Source organism: Dipodomys merriami, unplaced genomic scaffold (genome assembly GCF_024711535.1).
Source record: "Dipodomys merriami isolate MVZ:Mamm:240054 unplaced genomic scaffold, mDipMer1.0.p SCAF_2, whole genome shotgun sequence".
NCBI lineage: Eukaryota > Metazoa > Chordata > Mammalia > Rodentia > Heteromyidae > Dipodomys > Dipodomys merriami.
Window position 1 is genome coordinate 30,098,225 of NW_027203381.1, and position 20,975 is coordinate 30,119,199.

General features: G+C 37.8%; 1 protein-coding gene across 14 annotated transcripts in view; it reads right to left on the reverse strand.

Moving 5' to 3' along the window:
- Dtna (dystrobrevin alpha) overlaps positions 1-20,975 on the reverse strand; it is a 333,587-nt gene that overhangs the window by 119,915 nt on the left and 192,697 nt on the right. For all 14 annotated transcript variants that reach the window (XM_070029341.1, XM_070029340.1, XM_070029345.1 and 11 more), the window contains one exon: positions 8,907-8,974. In XM_070029341.1, coding sequence (XP_069885442.1) covers positions 8,907-8,973 — 67 coding nt within the window. In that variant the 5' untranslated portion in view covers position 8,974. The remainder of the gene's footprint in view (positions 1-8,906; positions 8,975-20,975) is intronic.

Sequence of the window (20,975 nt, forward strand, 5' to 3'; positions counted from 1 at the left end):
ATCCATCACTTGAGCTGTGCTCCCCACCCTGCTTTTTGCTTTTCTTGTGGACATCTGTGGGTAGATGAAGTCCCAATCAACATTTCTGCCTTGGCTTAGAAACCTGATCCTTTAGATCTCGGCCTCCTATGCAGCTAGGATTACAGGTGTGAGCCATCAGTGCCTGGCCTTAAGGTTTATTTTCTTTTATGGTATTTTCCTGATTTAGCATTCTGGTAATCTTATTTAAAAGGGAAATTAGCTGACATCTTTTATTTAAAAACTGGAATTTAAATAAATGAGTAAGCAAGGGAAGTTAATAGAGGTTTTCTTTTCACATTGGGATGTTTACAATTACCCTTATATTTTGTGCATAGAAACCAATTTTAGCATAAAATCTACATCAATTAATACTTGGATTATAAGAATCCATATTTTTACCTTTCAATAAAAACTGAGCACAGCATTTTCCCGTTGCTTTGTTTTGCAGTACTCTACTTCAAGCTCATGGATACTGCTTATTTTAAAAAATTATATCACTGGAATATAATTCTTTAGAACATATTTTACTCATCTAAGTGATTTCTTGTGTTTGTATCATGCTAATAGTAGGGACTATGGTAAATAATTTATGTTGGAGATAGGGACTATTTTCTTTACATATGTATGTTTCAAGCTTTTCTTTTAAGATTTGTTCTTACTGTTTTTATAAAGGTGATGTACAGAAGGGCTACAGTTACATAAGTCAGGTAAAAAAGTATGTTTCTTTTAGGACAATGTCACTTCTCTTGCTCTCTCCCTAGAAGCTTTTCTAAAAAAAAAAAAATGTAAAGTGCATTTATTCAAGGAAATTTGATGCTCTTGCAGGATGGTTCTGAGGAAAGTAAAGATAAGAGCAAAAACAGAGATAAGGGATTGACAGACAGTATCAGTGATAAAGTCCATTCTTCCTTGTTAGCCAGGCTTCCTTGTTGCTCTCTCTCCTCCGCCACTCCTTCCTTCATTTCTTTCCTCCTACATTCTATCTCCTCATCAAACCAACAGATTAACCAACCCCCAAATAACCAATCCCTTTCAGCTAATATTTACTTTAGCGCCATCATACTTTGAACATCTTCACACAAATTATGAACGTTTGCCATCTATGTTTTGATAGGACTGTATAAAATCTTTTAGTCATTTAGATTCTTAAACACTTCATTAAAAAAAATCACCTAACAAATACTATCAAGTGAAGAGGAAGACTATAAACCCTGTGTTTGAATTCTTTGCTTGCTCTGTTTCAATATTGACTAAATGAATGTGGAAGAGAGAGAGAGAGAGAGAGAGAGAGAGAGAGAGAGAGAGAGACAGAGAGACAGAGAGACAGAGAGACAGAGAGACAGAGAGACAGAGAGACAGAGAGACAGAGAGAGACAGAGAGAGACAGAGAGAGACAGAGAGAGAGACAGAGAGAGAGACAGAGAGAGACAGAGAGAGACAGAGAGACAGAGAGAGAGACAGAGAGAGAGAGGTGGGGGAGAGAGAGAGGAAGGAAGGGAGGGAGAGAGGTGGGGGAGAGAGAGAGGAAGGAAGGGAGGGAGAGAGGTGGGGGAGAGAGAGGGAGGGAGGGAGAGAGAGAGAGGTGGGGGAGAGAGAGAGGGAGGGAGGGAAGGGGAGAGAGAGGTGGGGGAGAGAGAGAGGGAGGGAGGGAAGGGGGAGAGAAAGAGAGAGAGAGAGAGAGAGAGAGAGAGAGAGAGAGAGAGAGAGAGAGAGAGAGAGAGAGAGAGAGAGAGAGAGAGAATAGGAACTTCTGAACTGTGCCCAGTTATTTGACAGCCATTCAAAGACTGTGTGGCTGTGGAAACGCTGGAAGGCTGCAGCCTACAGGAACACTGGCCCTATTTGTGATGTGTACTATTATTAGTGGCATTAGTGAAAAGACCACCTTGAGCTGATTCATCAGTGGAAAAGCAAGAAGGCAGGTAGGATGCTAAATTTCCATGCCAATTATCCTGGGCATTATAACCATGTTGAAAATGAGAGGTGGTTCTTAGGGACTCATTGGATACTTGAGAGCCATAGCAATAAAGGTAAACTTTGAAAGACAAAAAAATAGTATATGGAGAGAACTGGCCAAGAACAAGCCTGACTTCCAGGTCTGTCTGGAAGGTACTCAGAGACAAAATAGAGTAAGACAGTCAAAAAAAGCAAGAAAGCAGGTGAGAACAGAAGAGAATTTTCAGTGTTGTTCCAGGGTGTGTTGTGTTCTTGAAGCAAAAAGTGAAGAACGTACATGGAAATGGTCACACTGTCCACCAAAGTTATGACAGTGGCATCACTAATGATATTCTTCTAATCTTTATCAATGAGTGCTCTTCAAACTTACAGCATGCACTGCAAGATTGTAAGAGGTACATTTCAAACAGTTTTTGCTGAAAAAGTGACTACTTCAACTCAAGAATACATTAAAAGTTGAATGAAGTGGTACTCACTAGATACTATTTTGAAAATAAACTCTACAATTTGTGGGTGGAGATGGAGGGAAAAACTGGGAGAGAGCAAGGAAAGGGGTGACATTATCCCCCCCCCCAAATACACTCTTTACCTGTTATGCAGCTGTAATCCTTCATATATCAACTTTATATTGACAACACGAAAATTAAATAAAAAAGAATGAAAGCTGGGGTCCCTAGCTTCCATTTTGCATCAGTGACCTGAAGTATCTTCTCCTACAGTTATTTTGCAGTCACCTTGGGTGGTAAGTTATCGCTGATAAGGTGTTTATAAGGGAGGATGGAGGAAACTGCCCCAAAGGACAGACAACCCATCAGGCAGCACTGATTTGTTGGCTCTCCTCAAAGGTGGACATGGTCACAGCTCCTACAACTTCTCAGGAATTTTGGAGAACAAAGATGGAGATAATGGTTACATCTTTGTCTGGGATTGTTTAATTACCACACCTACCCTCTGTCTTCCCAGTTCTTGTCTATTTAAACCTATAGCTCCTGTTGGTAGCTGGCCCATAACTGAACATGGGCTGTTTATTTAGCCTCTTTCCACAGATGCCCACATCTTGTAATAAATCTCCTCCTTCTGCCCTTCACCACAATCATCTCTTTATTTGGCATACAGGAATGAGTGCCCAGACCTGACATGTGGAATTCCTGGAGTTCAGAACTAAGATCTCAAAACTCTGGCTACAAGATCAAACCCCTAGCTCCCTTCCAATGATGCCCATGCTGACTACTAGGGAACATTCTAGAAAGGACTGTCTGGCCTCCAAGTATTCAACACAATTTCTTGGGGGCCCATGTTTGCCTTTTTTGATTTCAGGTCCTTCCTTCACCTAGAGGAATTCTCCTTAAGAACTTCTTCCTTGTTAGGCGGCCTTCCAACCCCTCTAATGGTATTGACAATTGTTTAAGATTCTTCCATTAAAACCTACCCATCCCTGGCTCCACAGCCTTCTAAACATTGACTTTTCAACTAAGGTGAGCGGGTTTGAAGGTACATGCCCACATTCTGTCCACCCTACACACACACACACACACACACACACACACACACACACACACACACACACACACACACACACACATGCACACACACACGCACAAGGAGTTTGCAAACATGACACAAATGTGTTCATAATAGTCATACCATGTAGTGGAAATGTGCTGAGATGGAAAACCAGATTGTAGTTCCAAGACAAATCATTTATCTGGCTACAAGCTGGTCTGATAGAAGTACTTGAGCTGCTACACATTTTGGATGACTTATAAAGGCCATGTGAAGATGACATTTACATTGAACTAGAATTCTTTCCAGCTGCAATTTAAAGACTAACTAAACAGATACATTGATAATTAAATATTTTAACCAGGAAAATTTTTCTTTTTCTTACTCAAAGGCAACTTGCTCAAATCTTTAAAAAAAAATCAAACTAGGTGGTCAGATAGGTTTTAAAATAGAAAGCTGGTCTTTTATTCTCTGCTTATTTGTGCATCCATACTCTCTCTCTCTCTCTCTCTCTCTCTCTCTCTCTCTCTCTCTCTCTCTCTCTCTCTCTCTCTCTCTCTCTCTCTCTCTCTCTCTCTGTGTGTGTACTGGGCTTGATTTCAGATCCTCAGGCTCTCCCTGGGCCTTTTCTAGCTCAAAGTTGATGCTCTACCACTTGATCTACATCTCTACCTCCACTTCTGGCAGTTTGCTGGTTAACTGGAGATAAGAGTCTCAGGAACTTGAGTCTCAGGAACTTTTGGGTCCCATTTGGCTTCAAACTGGGATCCTTAGATCCTAGCCCTTGAGTAGCTAGGATTACAGGCATTAGCCATCAGCACCCAGTCCTACAATTCTTAATGGACCTTTTTTTTTCCTTCCTGCTTCTGGTGCCAGGTCTTCCACTTTTTTAAGCCCAGGAGGGTTTTTACATTCCCCTCCCAACTCCCTCCCTCCCCCCCCCCCCCATTACTACTTATCTCCAGACTTTCTAAGAGCAGTTAACTTTGTAAAATTTCCCTCTGCTCCTTTGACATGTAAATTTCCAGGTCTCTAGCCTGTGTTACAATCTAAGAATGACTTTCTTAAGTCAACACTTGGATGTAATCCTGGAAGTCAGAGTCCTATCTCCTAGTTGCCTAGGGAGAGGAAGTGTTGGACTTCTGATTGCTTACAATTAGCAATTGCTTAATCACGGGACCAAGCTCTCAGCTAAAGACCTCTGGTAATTTTCAACTAGCCCTCCAGGGCTTAAAAACCGGCCTATCTATTGTTCCAGTGGATTTGAAGTTAATCTCTCTCCTTGTTGCAACAGATTTTAAACGAGTCTCTTCTTGCTTAGCTCTGTCTGATGCTGCTTTTCTTTCAAGTTATTTCTAAAGCAGAGTCTGGTGGATTCCTTTGCTTTTTGTATTAAAATATTTCTAGACAAATTTAAGTGAACAAATTAACAAGTTCCTCATTGTTCTCTGTGTAGACAACACAGATTCCTAGAAGAATCTGTGTTCATTACATTCAAAGACTTATTACATGTGGTTCTGACCAAACTCAGTCAAAAAATTAATTTAAAAGAAATCAAAAGAAAGTTCAAATCTGAAATTAGAAATTCTTGCACATGCATAGCATATCTGTAAGCTCTCAATCAGTTGTGTTTAAATCATTTTGTGATCAGCTGAGTGTTTACTTGCCCTTAATTTTGTGAAAATCTACTTCCCCAAAAGCAAAGTGAGTGTCCCTAAAACCAAGGGAAAAGCTAATGAGCTTAGTACAAGTGATAAAGCAAAAAATTTAGAGTCACTGAAAGACAGCATGTCTTTAGTGGCAGCTGGGTGGCATGATAGGAAAAATGAATGGAGTACTGTACCAAACTATGTAAATCCAGAACGTTCTTTTCTGTATACCATAGCATCTCCTGAAAACCATATACCACTGGACACCGAGTCTATCTACTTTTGAAGTCTACATGATAATGTTGTCTGACAATAGTTTTTAGTTTGTTATTTTTAGTCAACAGATATTAATATTAATTATGAGTTTCACTATGACATTTTTATTTGTGTAAATATAGTGCACATTAAAAATCATATTCATGCCTCTAGTATCCTATCTCCTCTATTAGCCCCTCCCCCTTCTCTCATTGGTCTCCTTTCTCTTTCCCAACAGTCCCCATTGTACTTTCATGCCTTTGTTTGTTTGTTTGTTTTTTAAACCATGATTCAGAAGATGAAAACAAACATGAGACATTTATCTTCTGAGTCTGGGTTATCTGCTTTAACATGGTATCTCTATTTCTGTTCATTTTCCTGAAAATGACAAAATAGCTTCCTTCTGCTGATAGAGCTGGGGTCATTTATATCTTTTTGTAACTATTTAAATATATCCATCTGTCTGTATGCCATTCTGCCTATCTAGATTGCTCCTTGTGAAGACAGTCCATTGTTTTGTCAAGTGGAATTCTACTTTGAGAGGACCTTCCTAAAATTGATCTGAACAAATTGCTCAAACCAATGCATTATTAAGATCATGTATGTTTATCTGTCTTTGACTGACATCTGAGTCTTTCCTATATCTGTTGGGCTTGGCTTGCTTTGTTGTTTTGATTATCAACCAGTGGAGCTTATAAGACCATTAAATAGGCATCATGGCAATCCCAGGCAGTTTTCATAAAAGGTACAGTTAGAATTTGGGCTATGAATGCCCAATTATCCTATATCTCACTATTTAGATTTAGAGTTGTTCTGTTTCTATGACTACAAAATTGGTCTTGCTTTCTTTGAGTCAGGCAATTTTGAATCAGTAACATTAGTTGCACAATATCTCTTTATTCCTGCCTGGTTTTGCATCAGGAACAGGAGAAGCTGTGTACCTAAGCTCAGCTAAATACCTACAAAATCATTAAATAAGGATGTTTCTGTAATTTTTAGTGAGCCAGTTGCTACACTCTTTAGTGGTTCAAAAATAAGTTCCAAGATTTCTGCCAGATTTCATTTTTAAAAAATAATAACTACTAATATTTTCTCCATGCCCAACAGAACACTAGTCTAGGATGTAAGAAATCTTCTCTTTTTCATTCTTGTTGTACTTTGGATTTTGTTCAGATGGGCAAGTTGTGACAAGTTTTTGAGGGGTCTTCCCCCAAGTATAGTTTCTATACATTTCCAGCTACTGTCTATTTAAATAGACAATGTATTTTTCTAAAATAATCACCTATTATTGTCAATCAACACATAAGTAATTCTATGTATTCTATGGGGTACAAGGTAATGTTTTGATCTATACACATTGTAAAAGGTTTAATCAAGCTAATTAGTACATCCATGCCCTTACTAACTTACTGTCTTGAGGAGAGAATGTTAAAAATCTGTTACTTTGGTGCTGGGAAGGTGGCTTAGTGGTAGAGCGCTTGCCTTGCATGCATGAGGCCCTGTGTTCAATTCCTCAGCACTACATAAGCAGAAAAAGCCAGAAGTGGTGGTGACTCAAGTGGTAGAGCAGTAGCCTTGAGCTGAAGAGCTGAGGGACAGCACCCGGGTCTAGAGTTCAGGCCCCACGATGGACAAAAAAATACCTATTACTTTAATAATTTCTAAATATACAATACATTTTGAGCCATAGTCACACACAGTGCAATAGAACACTAAAATTTATTGCTCTGGTTTGAAACTTTGGCAAGCAATATGTGGCTTCTTGTTCACAAAGATGTGAATTCACACAAATGATTATAATTCTAGGGGATCGGTGATGGATTGGGGTCAGTAAAATTCAGACTGAAGTAATGGAACCAAATGTGACTTATGATATTGGAAGGTCTTGGGTGAAATTGCCACAAACACTTTAAGGTCATTTTTATTTTAGTTTTAAATTTTTATTGTAATGGTGATATACAGAGGGGTTGCAGTAATATGTATATTTCTTTTTGATCAGTATCTCCTCTTCTTTCATTTTCTCCCAGATTTTTCCCTTTTACTTTCCTCCCCTCCAAGCTGTATAGTTCAGTTCCAATATAGTGGCTGGTATCACTGCTGAGACCATTTCTGTGTTCCTCTTCCCCTCCCCAAATCAGATAAACATATATAAGACAAAGGGTATTCAAATAAAAAACAATGACAAAAGGGAATAAAACAAAAAAAAAGAAAAAAGAAAGAAAGAAAATAAAGAACCAAAAACCATGCAATAATAAAAAAAAATCCTTTTGTTTCTATTTCTTGGAGTTCATTTCAATAAGCATCATTTTATATGATCATATGCACATATGCACCTTGTGAGCAGATCTGATCCTCTACTAAGAATATCCTCCTTTGTTCTCACTGTGTGAATGTTTAGAGTGCTGTTTAATTAATCATGTCCAAGTGTAATGTCATCTTTAAAGTAGTAAAAAAATAGTGAAGAGTGTGATTGAGATTCCCCACACAAAGTTTAATTTTCTTTCCTCCTAGTTAGTTCTAATACTGCCGTGGTGGTGGAAATGATAAATGAAAATATCAGTCTTATTATCTGGACCTTTATCTTCTTTTGACTCGCATTCTTGCAAATCACTTCTAATCTTTAGAAAGAAGGTTAATTTTTTTTTTCTACTTCTGTTTTCGGGGAAAGAGGCTTATATCTCACTCCTATTCTTCCTTACTCATTTCTCAGGGAGGAGAAGTCCTTTAAAAAGAGAATTAAACTTTTTTCTTTATAATACTTGAGATAAGTTCCTTATAAATAAAAAAATAATCTATAAATGATATACTGCCATCCAATTAATTATATAGGAACTATCCATTGACATAAACCCATAGTTTTTGTTTCATAGATTCTCCAGTCGAGTTAGGAGTTATTCTTATCTTGGTTTGCTTTGCAAGAAAGTGACTCCTTTTGTTTTCCATGTATGTATGTGCATATTTATTGAGCCAGGGAGTTCCCTGTGCTTCAGGGATTATAGTTATGTGCAATCTGGTTCTTCTTCTATGTTTAATAAACCCCACTTGTTTGTAGGACACATTCTCTCATCCATATGTGTTAGAAATGACAGGTTAAAGTTTGTCCAGTATTCATACTTAAGTCTTTTTCATATGACTGGGAGAATTAATCCATTCATTTCACACATTTTACCTAGTGCTTTCACTATGCCAGCCACTGTGATAGTGCTGACATAGACCCTGGAGTTTAGTGGAATGTGGTAATGCCAAGACTAAGCATTGCTTATCAGGTGTCTAGGTGTCTGTGTGTAGACATAAATCTAAACATTATATATACATATATATGTAATATGGAATGTGGTATGAATTATGGAAAAAACTTGACTTTCAACCACTATGAGAAAATTGACAAATGCATGCTTTATGAAAGGGATTTCAGATATTAAAGAAAAGTAGAAGCACCATAAGGATTAAATGGTTATTTCTAGCCTATCCACAAGTAATCAATGAAAATTAGAGCGAGTTCGTTAGAAGTTCCATACTTACTCATCTCTGCAAACAGTTGTCTTCTTTCTGCCATGGTATTTCCTCTTTTCCCACTATCTTCAATCATTCTAAGAGACAAAATAATACAATATGTGTCATCTTCACACTCAAATAGCCATTTTAACTATACTTACTGCATTTGTACCATAATTTAATTTTAAATTTAAGTAAATTCCATTTAATTTTAAAAAGAATACAGCTTTCATTTCAGTTATCTAAATCAATGTGCATGTTTCCATGTACAATGTAGTGGTTGAAAAGGCATATAGTATGTGTGTGTGTGTGTGTGTGTGTGTGTGTGTGTGTGTGTGTGTGCGCGTGTGTGTGTGTGTGTGTGTGTGTGTGTAGTGCTGGTCCTAGTATGTGAACTCAGGCCCTGGGCACTGACCCTGAACAATTTTATTCAAGGTTATTCCTCTACCAATTGAGTCACACTTCTGGGTTTTTGCTGGTTACTGAAGAGTCTCATGCACTTTCCTGCCTGACCTGGCTTTAAACTGTGAGCCTCAGAGCTCAGCCCCTTATGAAGCTAATATTGCAAGCATGAGCCACCAACACCCTGCTAATTTTTTTTATTACCATAGCAGATAACCTTATGCCATAAGTGAATACAACATAATTGTATGTTGTATGCGTGTCTGTTTTGATTTGGGGAACATCTCTGAAGATGGTAGGGCAAACTGTATGGATCCCTTTCAGAGCTGGTGAAGATGAGAGTCTCATGGATTCAGCGAATGAAAGACATGGACCCGTGGACTCCAGGACCGACCAGTCTGTCTCCCACCCTTATTCTTCTGCCACGTGTCTCTGTGTACTCCAACCCCAATTTAGAAGCAGATGGTTTTCTACTACTCATTTTTAATCTGAATGCTTGCAATTTGTCACGATTTTCCTATCCATAACAATTTCACACAAGGTGACTAGGTTCACCTCTCTTTCCTCGGCTGTACCATTATTGGTTGTGAAACTATTTAGAAATATGAACAAAATGTCAAGGTTAAAAGACAATTAAATAGATACAAAAACATTAAAACTTAGCTTCAGGAGAAAGTAAATGATGAAAAAGCTAACAGAAATGTTTAGTTCTATTGGTGGCCTTGGACTAAATATCAAAGGTTTGATGGGTTGATGGAACTGAATTTTTATTATATCTAATTGAACTTTTTGTTCCTACCGGGGAATGAACCCAATAGGATCTTACACATGTTAGGTTAAGTGTTCTACCCCTGAGATACCTCCTCAGGCTTTTTAACATTTTATTTGGGGATAGAGTCAGTTCTCAAATTTGCAGTCCCTCTGCCTTAGTCTCCCAAGTAGAATAAAAGGTGTGTCCTAACAAACACCATGCCAGGCTGCTACTGAATTTTGTAAGACTAAAATATCTTCTCTTATAAATATGTGCACACATATGAATACCTTTATAACTTCCATGCCAGTTCATAGGCATTGTGAACCTAGGCATAGCTGCACATCTTTCTGGGTCTTGCAAATGGGCCCTTCTCTTTCTCAAATGCAAGCTGTGTCCATGCCCTTTGTGTGTCTGGACTATTTCTGCCTAGCTAAGTAGTTGTAGTCACCCTTTAGGCTTCAGGAGGATCTTACTTTGAAATCTCCCCCAACTCTATGACTGCCTGAATTTCATGTCTTTTTTTTCTAAACCTACATAGAGACCACAGCACTTTTGTCTTGATGCATCTTTTCTCCCTGCTGTGGATGCTCCAAGAAGCACACTAAGAATCAAGTCACAATGCCTGCCCTCAAGAGGCTTACATTTTAATTATATTTCTAATATCTGACACACTAGCTAAGTGAAATCCAAATTGTACCAGCTTCAGAGATTCATTATTTGAAATAAGATAAACTAATTTATGTTTATTATCATCTAGGCTTATACATTTTCAAGAAGATCAGGTTTCATGAAGTAGAAATAGAACAAGATTCAAATGACATGAATGCCAAGGTTTGGTCTATTCACCACCATTTTCTTTGGTTAATTAACTCATAAAAGGGCCATTAGTTACACAGTGCTATATATTCTTGCTTCTAAGTAAAGTGTGCAGTTTATGAGGAAAAGAAGGAAGAACTCAGTGGGAAATAGGAGGTAGAAAATATAATTATCAGTATAAAAAGGGAAATAGTACATTTCTCATTTTGCCCTCAAAGACTTCTGGGAAACAACACTTTTAGACTATTTAGTTATTACACATTAATCTTAGTCATCATGACAAAAGGAGGGAGGATGCTAGTTAAAATTGGTTCAATAAATATGTTAGAAACAATAACAAGAAAGAAAAACCATTTAAGTCCTTATCTTGGGGTTCATTTCACCCAACATCAACTTATCTGACCGTTTCTGCTTGACTCAGACATATAGTAGTTATTACAAATAAGGGAAACCATGGGACCTATGTTTCTTTGAGTCTGGTTTACTTCACTTAATATAATTTTTTCCAAGTCTTTCCATTTCCTAACAAATGGAGGCATAGAATTCCATTGTGTATACAGACCATTGTGTATACACATTTTCTGATCCATTCATCTACTGAGGAGCATCTGGATTGGTTCCACATCTTAGCTGCGCTGCAATAAACATAGTTGCGCTGGTAGCTTAGTATGGTCTTGTTTGTGATCATTCGGGTAAATGCCCAAAAGTGGGATTGCTGGGTCATGTGGAGGCTTTTGAGCAACCTTCATACTACTTTCCAAACCATGGTATAACCCCTGTTTTCACTGTATTTTATGTTGGTATAATTTGTGGAGGGGAAGGGGAAAAACAAATCGTTTAATTAGGGATACAGGTGGACCCATTGCAACAATGAGATGTACAAGACCTTATGTCGAAAAATGAACTTTACAACTTTGATGAGGGGGGGGGAGGATGAAGACTAAGGGGGCAGGGGGAAGGGGGCTGTGGGGGAGATGGGAAGGGATGGTAGGGGAAACAAAGGAGGAGGCAACAATGCTTGATAAGAAATGTACTCATTACCTTGTGCATGTAATTGTAATCCCTTTGTAAGATATTTTCACAATGAAAAAATTAAAATACAAAAAAATTGGTTCAATAGAGGGACTCTTGAACAAAGTGGTTAAGAATAAGGACACCACTGTGGGCTCTTTACTAGTCAGTCTAACTTTGACTCTCTGTGTGATTAAAATGCATAGTATTAGACCATGTCCTCATCATTAAATGAATGATGAGCCCTGACAATGTTCCCTTTATTAGAATTCAGTCCCAGGGATTATACAGGACATATATAATTTATTTGTAAGAAACCATCCATTTATTTATAAGAAATAATTATAAAGTAGCTATCTATTCTCAGACACTTTGATAGTTTCCTGAGATCCAAAGCATCATAAGACATAATCCTTGTCTCTAAGAACTCTCAGTTTAGAAGGGAAAACAAATTTTCCTAATAAATATTTATTTAGTTTGGTGTATTATATATCATGAGAGCATGCACTGTTAGTTATAGTTGTTTATATCTAGGAAGATCTAAGACAGACATCAAAGAAATGGTAATTCTGGCACAGAATGTTAAAGGAGAAATACGAATTTTTCACGTGGAAGAGTAAAGAAAAGACAATAGTTAGAAAGAATCATAATTTTGAAAACCCCACAGGTCTTTAAAAAGCTCTGGTAAGTGAGTTGTTGACCATTGCTGGGTCCAAGTGTGAGAAAAGGTATTGGAGAGATGAGGAGGAATGAAATCTAGAAAGTATATGACTACATACTATATGATTACAGGGCTTTCATACATAAGAGAGACTGAGATTCTACAGATCAAATGGGGATCTGACTTACAGAGGCTTGGAGTTTGAGAAAATTGCTTCATTCTGTTGAATGAAAGAAAGACTTGGTATCAGGAGAGTAGGGGTTGGAACTTATGATTAAAGGAAAGTCAGATCTGTTGGATATTCTGTGATTCAGGAACAAGAGTACTATGTCTTTTGCTTGAACATTGATCTAGAAGAGATTTTAGGAGTCACGTGGAAGTTACTTAGTGATTGTCAGGTCATGTGGAGATGGCAGAGGAAAGGACCTCAGCTTTCACTGTCCCATGTTGGGAAATAATCTGCCTCCATTGTGATAATGAATTTGTAAGAGAGAGAGGGAAGGTCACAAATGGCTTCTTTCAATGTAGTCATCCTAAAGGAGCTGCACAACTTGACATCAAGAGCTCCAGCTCTGCCCTATATATGGAGAGGAGTAAAATAAAAGAATGGTTGAGAACCAGCTAGAAATGAAGAACAAATCCAAAAGTAAGTGCAGTTACTAAAATAAATGTGAATTTTAGCCTAGTGAGAAGAAATTTATTTTGAAATATCATGTCATTAAGTTACCTCCTGCATGAGGCTTCTTGAATGCAACAATGCTCATAATAAATACATTATACATAATAAATAAAGAACCCCAAGATATGGACTCAAATGGTTTTTCTTTCTTGCAATTGTTTCTAACATATTTATAAGATGATTTCTTTGTTGCTTTGTATGTCCCTTCTCCACGGTATAACCCCAGTTTTCACTGTTTTTGATGTTGGTATAATTTGTGGAGGGGAAGGGAAAAAACAAATTGTTTAGATAGGGATACAAGTTGACCCATTGCAACAATGAGATGTACAAGACATTATGTCAAAAAGCAAACTTTACAATTTTGACCCATTGCAACAATGAGATATACAAGACATTATGTCAAAAACGAACTTTACAACTTTGGCTGGGGGGGTGGTAGGGAGGGGAAAAGAGAGGGGAAGGGATGGGAAGGGGAAACAAAGGAGGAGGCAATAATGCTTGATAAGAAATGTACTCATTACCTTGCTCATGTAATTGTAACCCCTCTGTACAGTATTTTCACAATTTAAAAAAAATACCGAGAGCTGGGTGCTGGTGGCTCATGCCTGTAATTCTAGCTACTCAGGAGGCTAAGATCTGATTATTGCAGTTTGAAGCCAGTCCAGGAAAAAAGGGCATCCTGAGACTCCTGAGACTCTTACCTCCAAATAACACTCAAAACTGGAAACAGATCTGTGGGTCAAAGTTCTAGAGATCTAGACTTAGAGCAAAACAGCTCAGGAACAATTCCCAGGCCCTGAGTTCAAGCCCCACAGCTGCAAAAAACAAACAAAGAAGCAAAACAAAACAAAACAAAAAAAATCCCGATGCTTGAATTCAAGGCCTCATGCTCTTGCTTGGCTCTTTCTCTCAAAGATGGTACTCTACTGTTTATAGAAATGCCATCCCTCCATGTCCTGCTTTTTGCTAGTTAATCAGAGATTAGAGTCTCACAGACTTTTCTACCTTGGCTGGCTTCAAACTGCCATCTTCACATCTCAGCCTCCTAAGTAGTAATATCCATTGGCACCTGGCTTTTAAGAATTTCTATTACCCAAGATACAGAACACACTTTAAAGATAGAAGCTTGAGTTAATGATGTCTGTCTTACATTTGCATAACTTTCTGAATATTTTTAAATGCTTCACCCTATAACCTTAAGCACCCTTAACTTTAAGGGAGACATTATTATTCCCCAACTATAAGTGAAGTACTTAAGAATTAGAAAGGGAAAACAACTGAACACAAAGTATTTTTAGGTCAGGCAGGACATTAAATTCATTTTGTTGTCTTAATTCATAAACTCCTAGCCTAGCAGTTGTTTCTATTCCATACACATGAAAGATTTTCTGAAATTAAAGAAGATAATCAGACTTGGTGATTAGTTACCAAGGGACCAGGGAGAGAATTGAGAAGGGTAGCTGCTCTCTCAAATTTCACTAGAAAATTCCTTTTGTGTGATTTCTTAATGGACACATCCTGGTTTAAAACACAGTTGTGCTGGACATAATCAGGGAGATTAGAATAATTCCTGGCATCTAGATTATATAAACCCAGACACATATAAACAAACCAACTCACACACTGCTTCACGCTGTCACACTTTAAGTCCACAAAAGCAAAGCAATATTTTCAGAAATGTCTGGCTCTGTTTAGCTTCTGCTTCACTTTTGCAAACACTTGAGGACTTGCAGACCTTGTGTTTAATATGGGGAGACTGTGCACACATTTCATTTTCCCTCCCCTTTTTTCCTCCAGGTGGATGACCAGAAAACACTGGTTTCAGCAATCACCAACTCATTTAATACCTGAAGTTAATAATTACAACGAAAGTCACTGCAGCTCCTTTCTTCATTTAATTGATTCCACTGGTGGCCTATTAATGCCTGTTTCCCTTTTTGCTAATGAAGAAGGCCTCTCATATGACTTTCTCAAATTTACATTCTAGTCTCAGACTTTGGCAGTGTAATAAAAAAGTATTCAGAACTCTTTCTTGAGGCAAAATTATATTTTGCCTATGTTATTTGTTTCCTAGTCCTTTATCTATGTGAGACTGTAAAAATAGGAAAATGCTTATTAAAATAAATGGTCATGATGGGTTTGAACACCATCTCCCATTCTTGGAATTTGGTTTATTTATTTATTTATGTATATATGTATGTATGTACTTATTTACTTACTAGGAGTATGCTTTAATCTACTTTTTTTAAAATAAAGCATAATGCATTATGGCCAATGTCACCCTCTCTATTACTCTTTTTTCATGGTTAATTGAAGGTAAGAGTCTCTTGGATTTGCTGCCTGAACTGCCTTTGAACTTTGATCTTCAGATCTCAGCCTCCTAAGTAATTAGTTTTACAGACCTGCATCACAGGTGTCCAGCTACTATCCTTCTTATCTACAACTCTTTATTGTAATTAACAGTTAGATGGTTTCTTAGGTATTTTGGTTTTCTTTATAAATTATTCACCAGGGCAGGTCTCAGCGGTGGATGTCTATCCTTAAAGCCTGTGGCTTTATCAAAAATGTAAATGGTGGATGGTACTGACTCTGAATTCAGAGCTGCCCATTTGTCCTTTCAAAAGAAGCCTAAGTGCTTCCGGGGTACAGTTAGGGCTCAGCTAGAAATATGAATTTGTGTACACATTAGGTTGAATTTTTAAGCTGCTTTGCAATATATTTCTGTTGTTTGTTAAAACATGCTTTGAACTGAGGGAGAAGTTAACTGTTGGGAAATGTAACTGTGTATCAACATATGAATATGTTGACATGGATACTTAATGAAGCAACTTTTAAGAAATAGAAAATGTCCTCAAAACACTGTTTTTATTCTGAACAGAACTATTCCCAGTGCTCTTTCAAGTCAAGAAGGAACTTCCTGTGGTGGCATAAGGCTGTAGAAGATGTTTTAAGGACAAAGTTTGGGTTCCTTCCATTTGATTTTGTTTGTCTGGAGAAGAGGCTAGGACTCCTGCTCTTTAGCAGCTGCTGTACACCATGCTGGCATCCAGACCTTAGGCAAAGACTGGGAGCAAACTGGCATAGGTCACAAGCAAGCTCTGGGAAGGATGATAATCAAAAATCAGACTGTTGTGTGATGTTCAGAGTTATCAGAATGTCTTTGAAGAACTGAAGAGCCCCACGTACATGGATCAAGACAAACTTAGAGGTCCCTGGGGAGGTTTGGCCAGGTCTAGATGATACTCTCCAGGGACCACATATGGAGGTCAGCTTCTGAGATCAAGATGACAGAGGCAAATGACAGCTAGAGGATAAGGCAGGTGAGATGGATATCAATATGTAGGATAAACAGGTAGCAGAATGTCAGTAAGTCCATCACCGTGCATCACAGTTTCAGAATCAACAACACAGAATAGAGGAGTGAAGAGTTTAGGACACACACACACACACACACACACACACACACACACACACACACACACACGCATTAAAGGAGGGTAAAAAAGGAATATGTCTACTAATTTTTGAAAAAAATCTCATTCCTTCTGTATTTCTGAAAATTTAGTTGAGGCAGAAAAAATGTTTTAAAAAGTATAAATCTGAGGAATTCTAGCATTCAGAGGAATTATTATTATTTTTAATAAACATCCCTTTAAAGTGAGAAAGATGTTTCACAACTTGAGATGACATTGATTACAATGTTTTCTATTAACAAATCGCTTTAAGTGGCAAAACCTTTGTACAAAAATAATAATTTCTTAAAATCTAGCTTAATATGCAAGACATGGAATTAATTAATGAAGTTAAATATTAAATTAATTAATATTATTTTGTCTCTCCTTTTTCCTACTTAAATTTCCTCTTGGTAAATATTCACAGTAGATTAAAAAAAAAAACAATTTAGAAAATGGCAATGACATTGTAGGGACAAGAATGTAGATGCCAAAAGTAAATAGGCCACATGGAAAAGAAACAGGCAAAAGATGTGTGCAGCCAAGAGTTATGGCTACCAGAGCTGTCACAGTAAACAATGAGATTTGCACACTGCCGTCTTTTTCCCTAGACAAGAGTGGGCTGGAATGACAGAAGTACAGAATGGAAAGAGAGGAAACAGAGGCACCTCTATTTCTTGCTTCTGGATCTGTTTCTGTGAATTAGAAGGCCCTCAGTTATGCCCTTCCATTGAAAGCAATTTTGTCTGAAATTAAGGGAAGACTTGGAGAAATCTGTTGAGAGAGCCATGGCTCTAAGCTGATGCTTGCCAAGAATCTAAGTGGGGATGAATTGCTGGTGGGAATGTGCCTTCCTTTTTAAGATTTGGACTATACAGGCCTCCTGAGTCATGCTGGGGAGGCTGAGGCATATGCTTGCGTTACAGGGCAGGAAGGGAGTTAGTTCTTTCACCGAGTCCATGACAATAATAATCAACATTTAAGTGTTTCCTCTGTATGAGTTGGCTCAGAACAAATCATTTTCATGTATTATTTTATTTCTTGTATCTTATTTCTTATTCTAATTCTGAGATAGGTCATATTCTCTCACCTTGTTTATAGGTGGGAAAATGAAGGCTGACAAGGTAGATAGAGCAGAGACCCTGGCCTTAGAGATACTCCTGTAATGCCCAACGAATACTAGAATTTGTGTGCCTGTTATCTTCCATACCAAAAAGACTTTAAAGATATATAATTAAGAATTAATTACTGGGTCCAAGGTAATTTTGAGAGTCCCTGCAAGTAAAAGATAAGCCATGGAATGCAGGTGGCCTCCTAGAAGCTGGAAAAGATGAGGAAATAGGTATACTTGAGAAGGAAAGTAGCCATGATGAAACCCTGATTTTAGCACACTGTGACCCTCTGTGGACTCCTGGATTGATAGAACTCTAAGAAAACTCATCTGTGCTGCTTTAAGTCACCAAATTTCTAGTGGCAATTTTTATCATAAATTTATCACAGCAACAATAGGAAGGTAAGACAGCTGAGAAGGAGGAAGAAACTTTCTTAAGATATTACTGGTAGTTACTGAATTAGGATTTGTACTTCCATGCTCTCTGACTTCTTTATTCTTCTCTGGTCTTTGCTAGCTCTGAAAGGTCATTGATTAAGACCATTTATAAAGTCCTGTCATGATCTTAGTTTATCCCCATGTAAAGTGATGTTAATATTCCCTGATGCTTAGAGATGTTAAAAAACTGAAATTTGAATCTATATCAGTTTGACCTCAGTCTAAGTTTTTAGCTCCTTCATTCTATCAAAATATAGGTTTGGTCAACACTTAGTGAGTGCAATATCTTCTGAATGCCAAAATAAAACACAAATTTGAATATTTGTATCTCAGAAATTCTTAGATACCTAAATGACTGATACAAGAATCGCTATACCAACTGTTTTTCCTGGAGTATTCCAGGCAGTCAGTGGTGAAATCTTAGACATAAAGTTACCATTGACACAAACTCTTTCACCAAAATCTTAGTAGTAAGGCTATACTTATCACTATATATCAATCAAACACTATATGTGTGTGTGTGTGTGTGTGTGTGTGTGTGTGTGTGTGTGTGTGTGTGTGTGTGTGTATCTATATATTACAAACTCTGTTCACTTGATGTGGGCAGATACATAGAGGTAAACAAACAATATTTCAAGATTATTACATTTTGAACTATCACAATAGAAGAACCACTGAAATAAACTATCTGAATGGGAAAATGAGTACAGTACCCAAAATATTCTGAAACTTAAAAATAACCTCACAAGGGACATAAAAATGAAGACAATGGTACAAGAGCTTTATAATCTCCAAAAGCCAGAACTACAGTGCATTACATTTATATCACACACACTATGTTAGTGTACTGTAACATAAAGGACAAAGTGACAAACAATACAATAACATTGAACTGTGGGTCTGCCCAGAGAAGACAACAAAGCTAATTTTTAAATTATCACTACATGCATTGTGCTTCTTCTGATTGGTGATTCCTGTACTTCATGTCACTCCATCCCCACACCACTGAAAACAGTCAGAAGAATGAGACAGATATTGTGTGTGGTACTGGTTGTGGTCAAATCGCATGAACAGCCCTGTGGCCACGGGGCAGGGGGAGGGGGAGTGGGGGTAGGAGGTGGAGTAGGAGATGGTAAGGGATGGGAAGGGGAAACAAAGGAGGAGGCAACAATGCTTGATAAGCAATGTACTCATTATCTTGCCCTCTATATGGTATTTTCACACACACAAAAATAAAGATGTATATGGATGGTAAGTAAGTACCTATAAATCTGCCAAAATAATTATAGACACATAATTTTGAAAATTATAACCAGAGGAGTTATCACTACATGGCAAAGAGGGAGCAACTGGGATGATCAAATACTCTAGTAAAATGCAAAATGGTTGGACCAGTTTGAAAAACAGCGTACCAATTTCTGAAAAAAATTAAGCATGTACAGGTATATATGTGTGTATATAACATATATGTATATATGTTTATATATGTGTCTACATGTGTGCAGTCTACATATGCCAGTATATACTTATATGGCTTTATATATGCCTATATGTGTATGTATACACATATAGGTATATATATATGTCTATATGTGTGTAGGTAAATATATGTCACTATACATATTTTTATGTGCCACTATATCTATGATCAATAGATATGTATATATACACATCCATTTATTATATGACCTTTTAATATACAGTAACAATAGAAAATTAAATATATAAAAGGCAAGATGGGACACAAAGACAGAGTGGCGTATCTCTGGTTGTTTTGCAAAGAGAGACAGAGTAAAGGGAGTGCCATGGAGAGCAGAACTGTTTGTCCTCTGAGCTGAGGTGCTAGATGCAAATCTTTGGGGTGGAGAAAGACTACACCTCAGGGAAGAGTGGGAGGAGGGACATTTGAAAACGTGGCTTAGGCAGATTACCCTCTCTTCCTTGAGCTCTGTTTATAGAAGGGTCAAATGCATACCTAGTAGCCTGCTTTCTGGTTCTAAAAATATAAATAGTTTGTTTCATGTCTGAGAGATCTGAGAATGTGCAATTGTTGGGTATTTGTGTTTGAGGTGAGTGGTGTAATGCACAAGTAAAAGTTACCTCCCCCAATAAAGAATGGAAACATTAAAAAAAGAAAAATCACATTGGGATGCATGGATACGTGTGCACTCTGCCACTGTGAAGACTGAAGTGTTCCAGATTTGGGCCTCAGCCTGTGATTCACAAAACAAGGGTCCCTAGCCCGGTGAGAACACAGCACCGACTTAGGAGGAGGCTCAGACAAAGCAGAGGCTGAGTGTCCCAGACTTGAACAAGCAGTTCTTTTTCTCACAAAGCCTCATGCCTAAGGGTACTCAAGCCACTTCCTGATGGTGCTGGGCACTCAGACTCTTGGCCACCACTCCACTGTTATTCAAATACATCAAGGCAGTGATGCACTTAATAGCACCTCTGTGATTTCAAAGGCTTAATGAGTCTAAACTACTCCCAGGAAATCATTAGGCATCAAGAGGGTAAAACACACACACACACACACACACACACACACATACACACCACACACATACACACACACACACACACACACACACACACACACACACACACACACACACACACACACACACCTCAAAGCTGTTTTTTTTAAAAGCTTCAAAAAGCTGTTGGAAGTGCCCAAAATGTGACAACTAGTATCCTTTGAGCTCACATCATGTAGACATCAATCTCTGTGAGCTGCTTCATTACCACGAATCAGTCCTTTCTGCTAACATG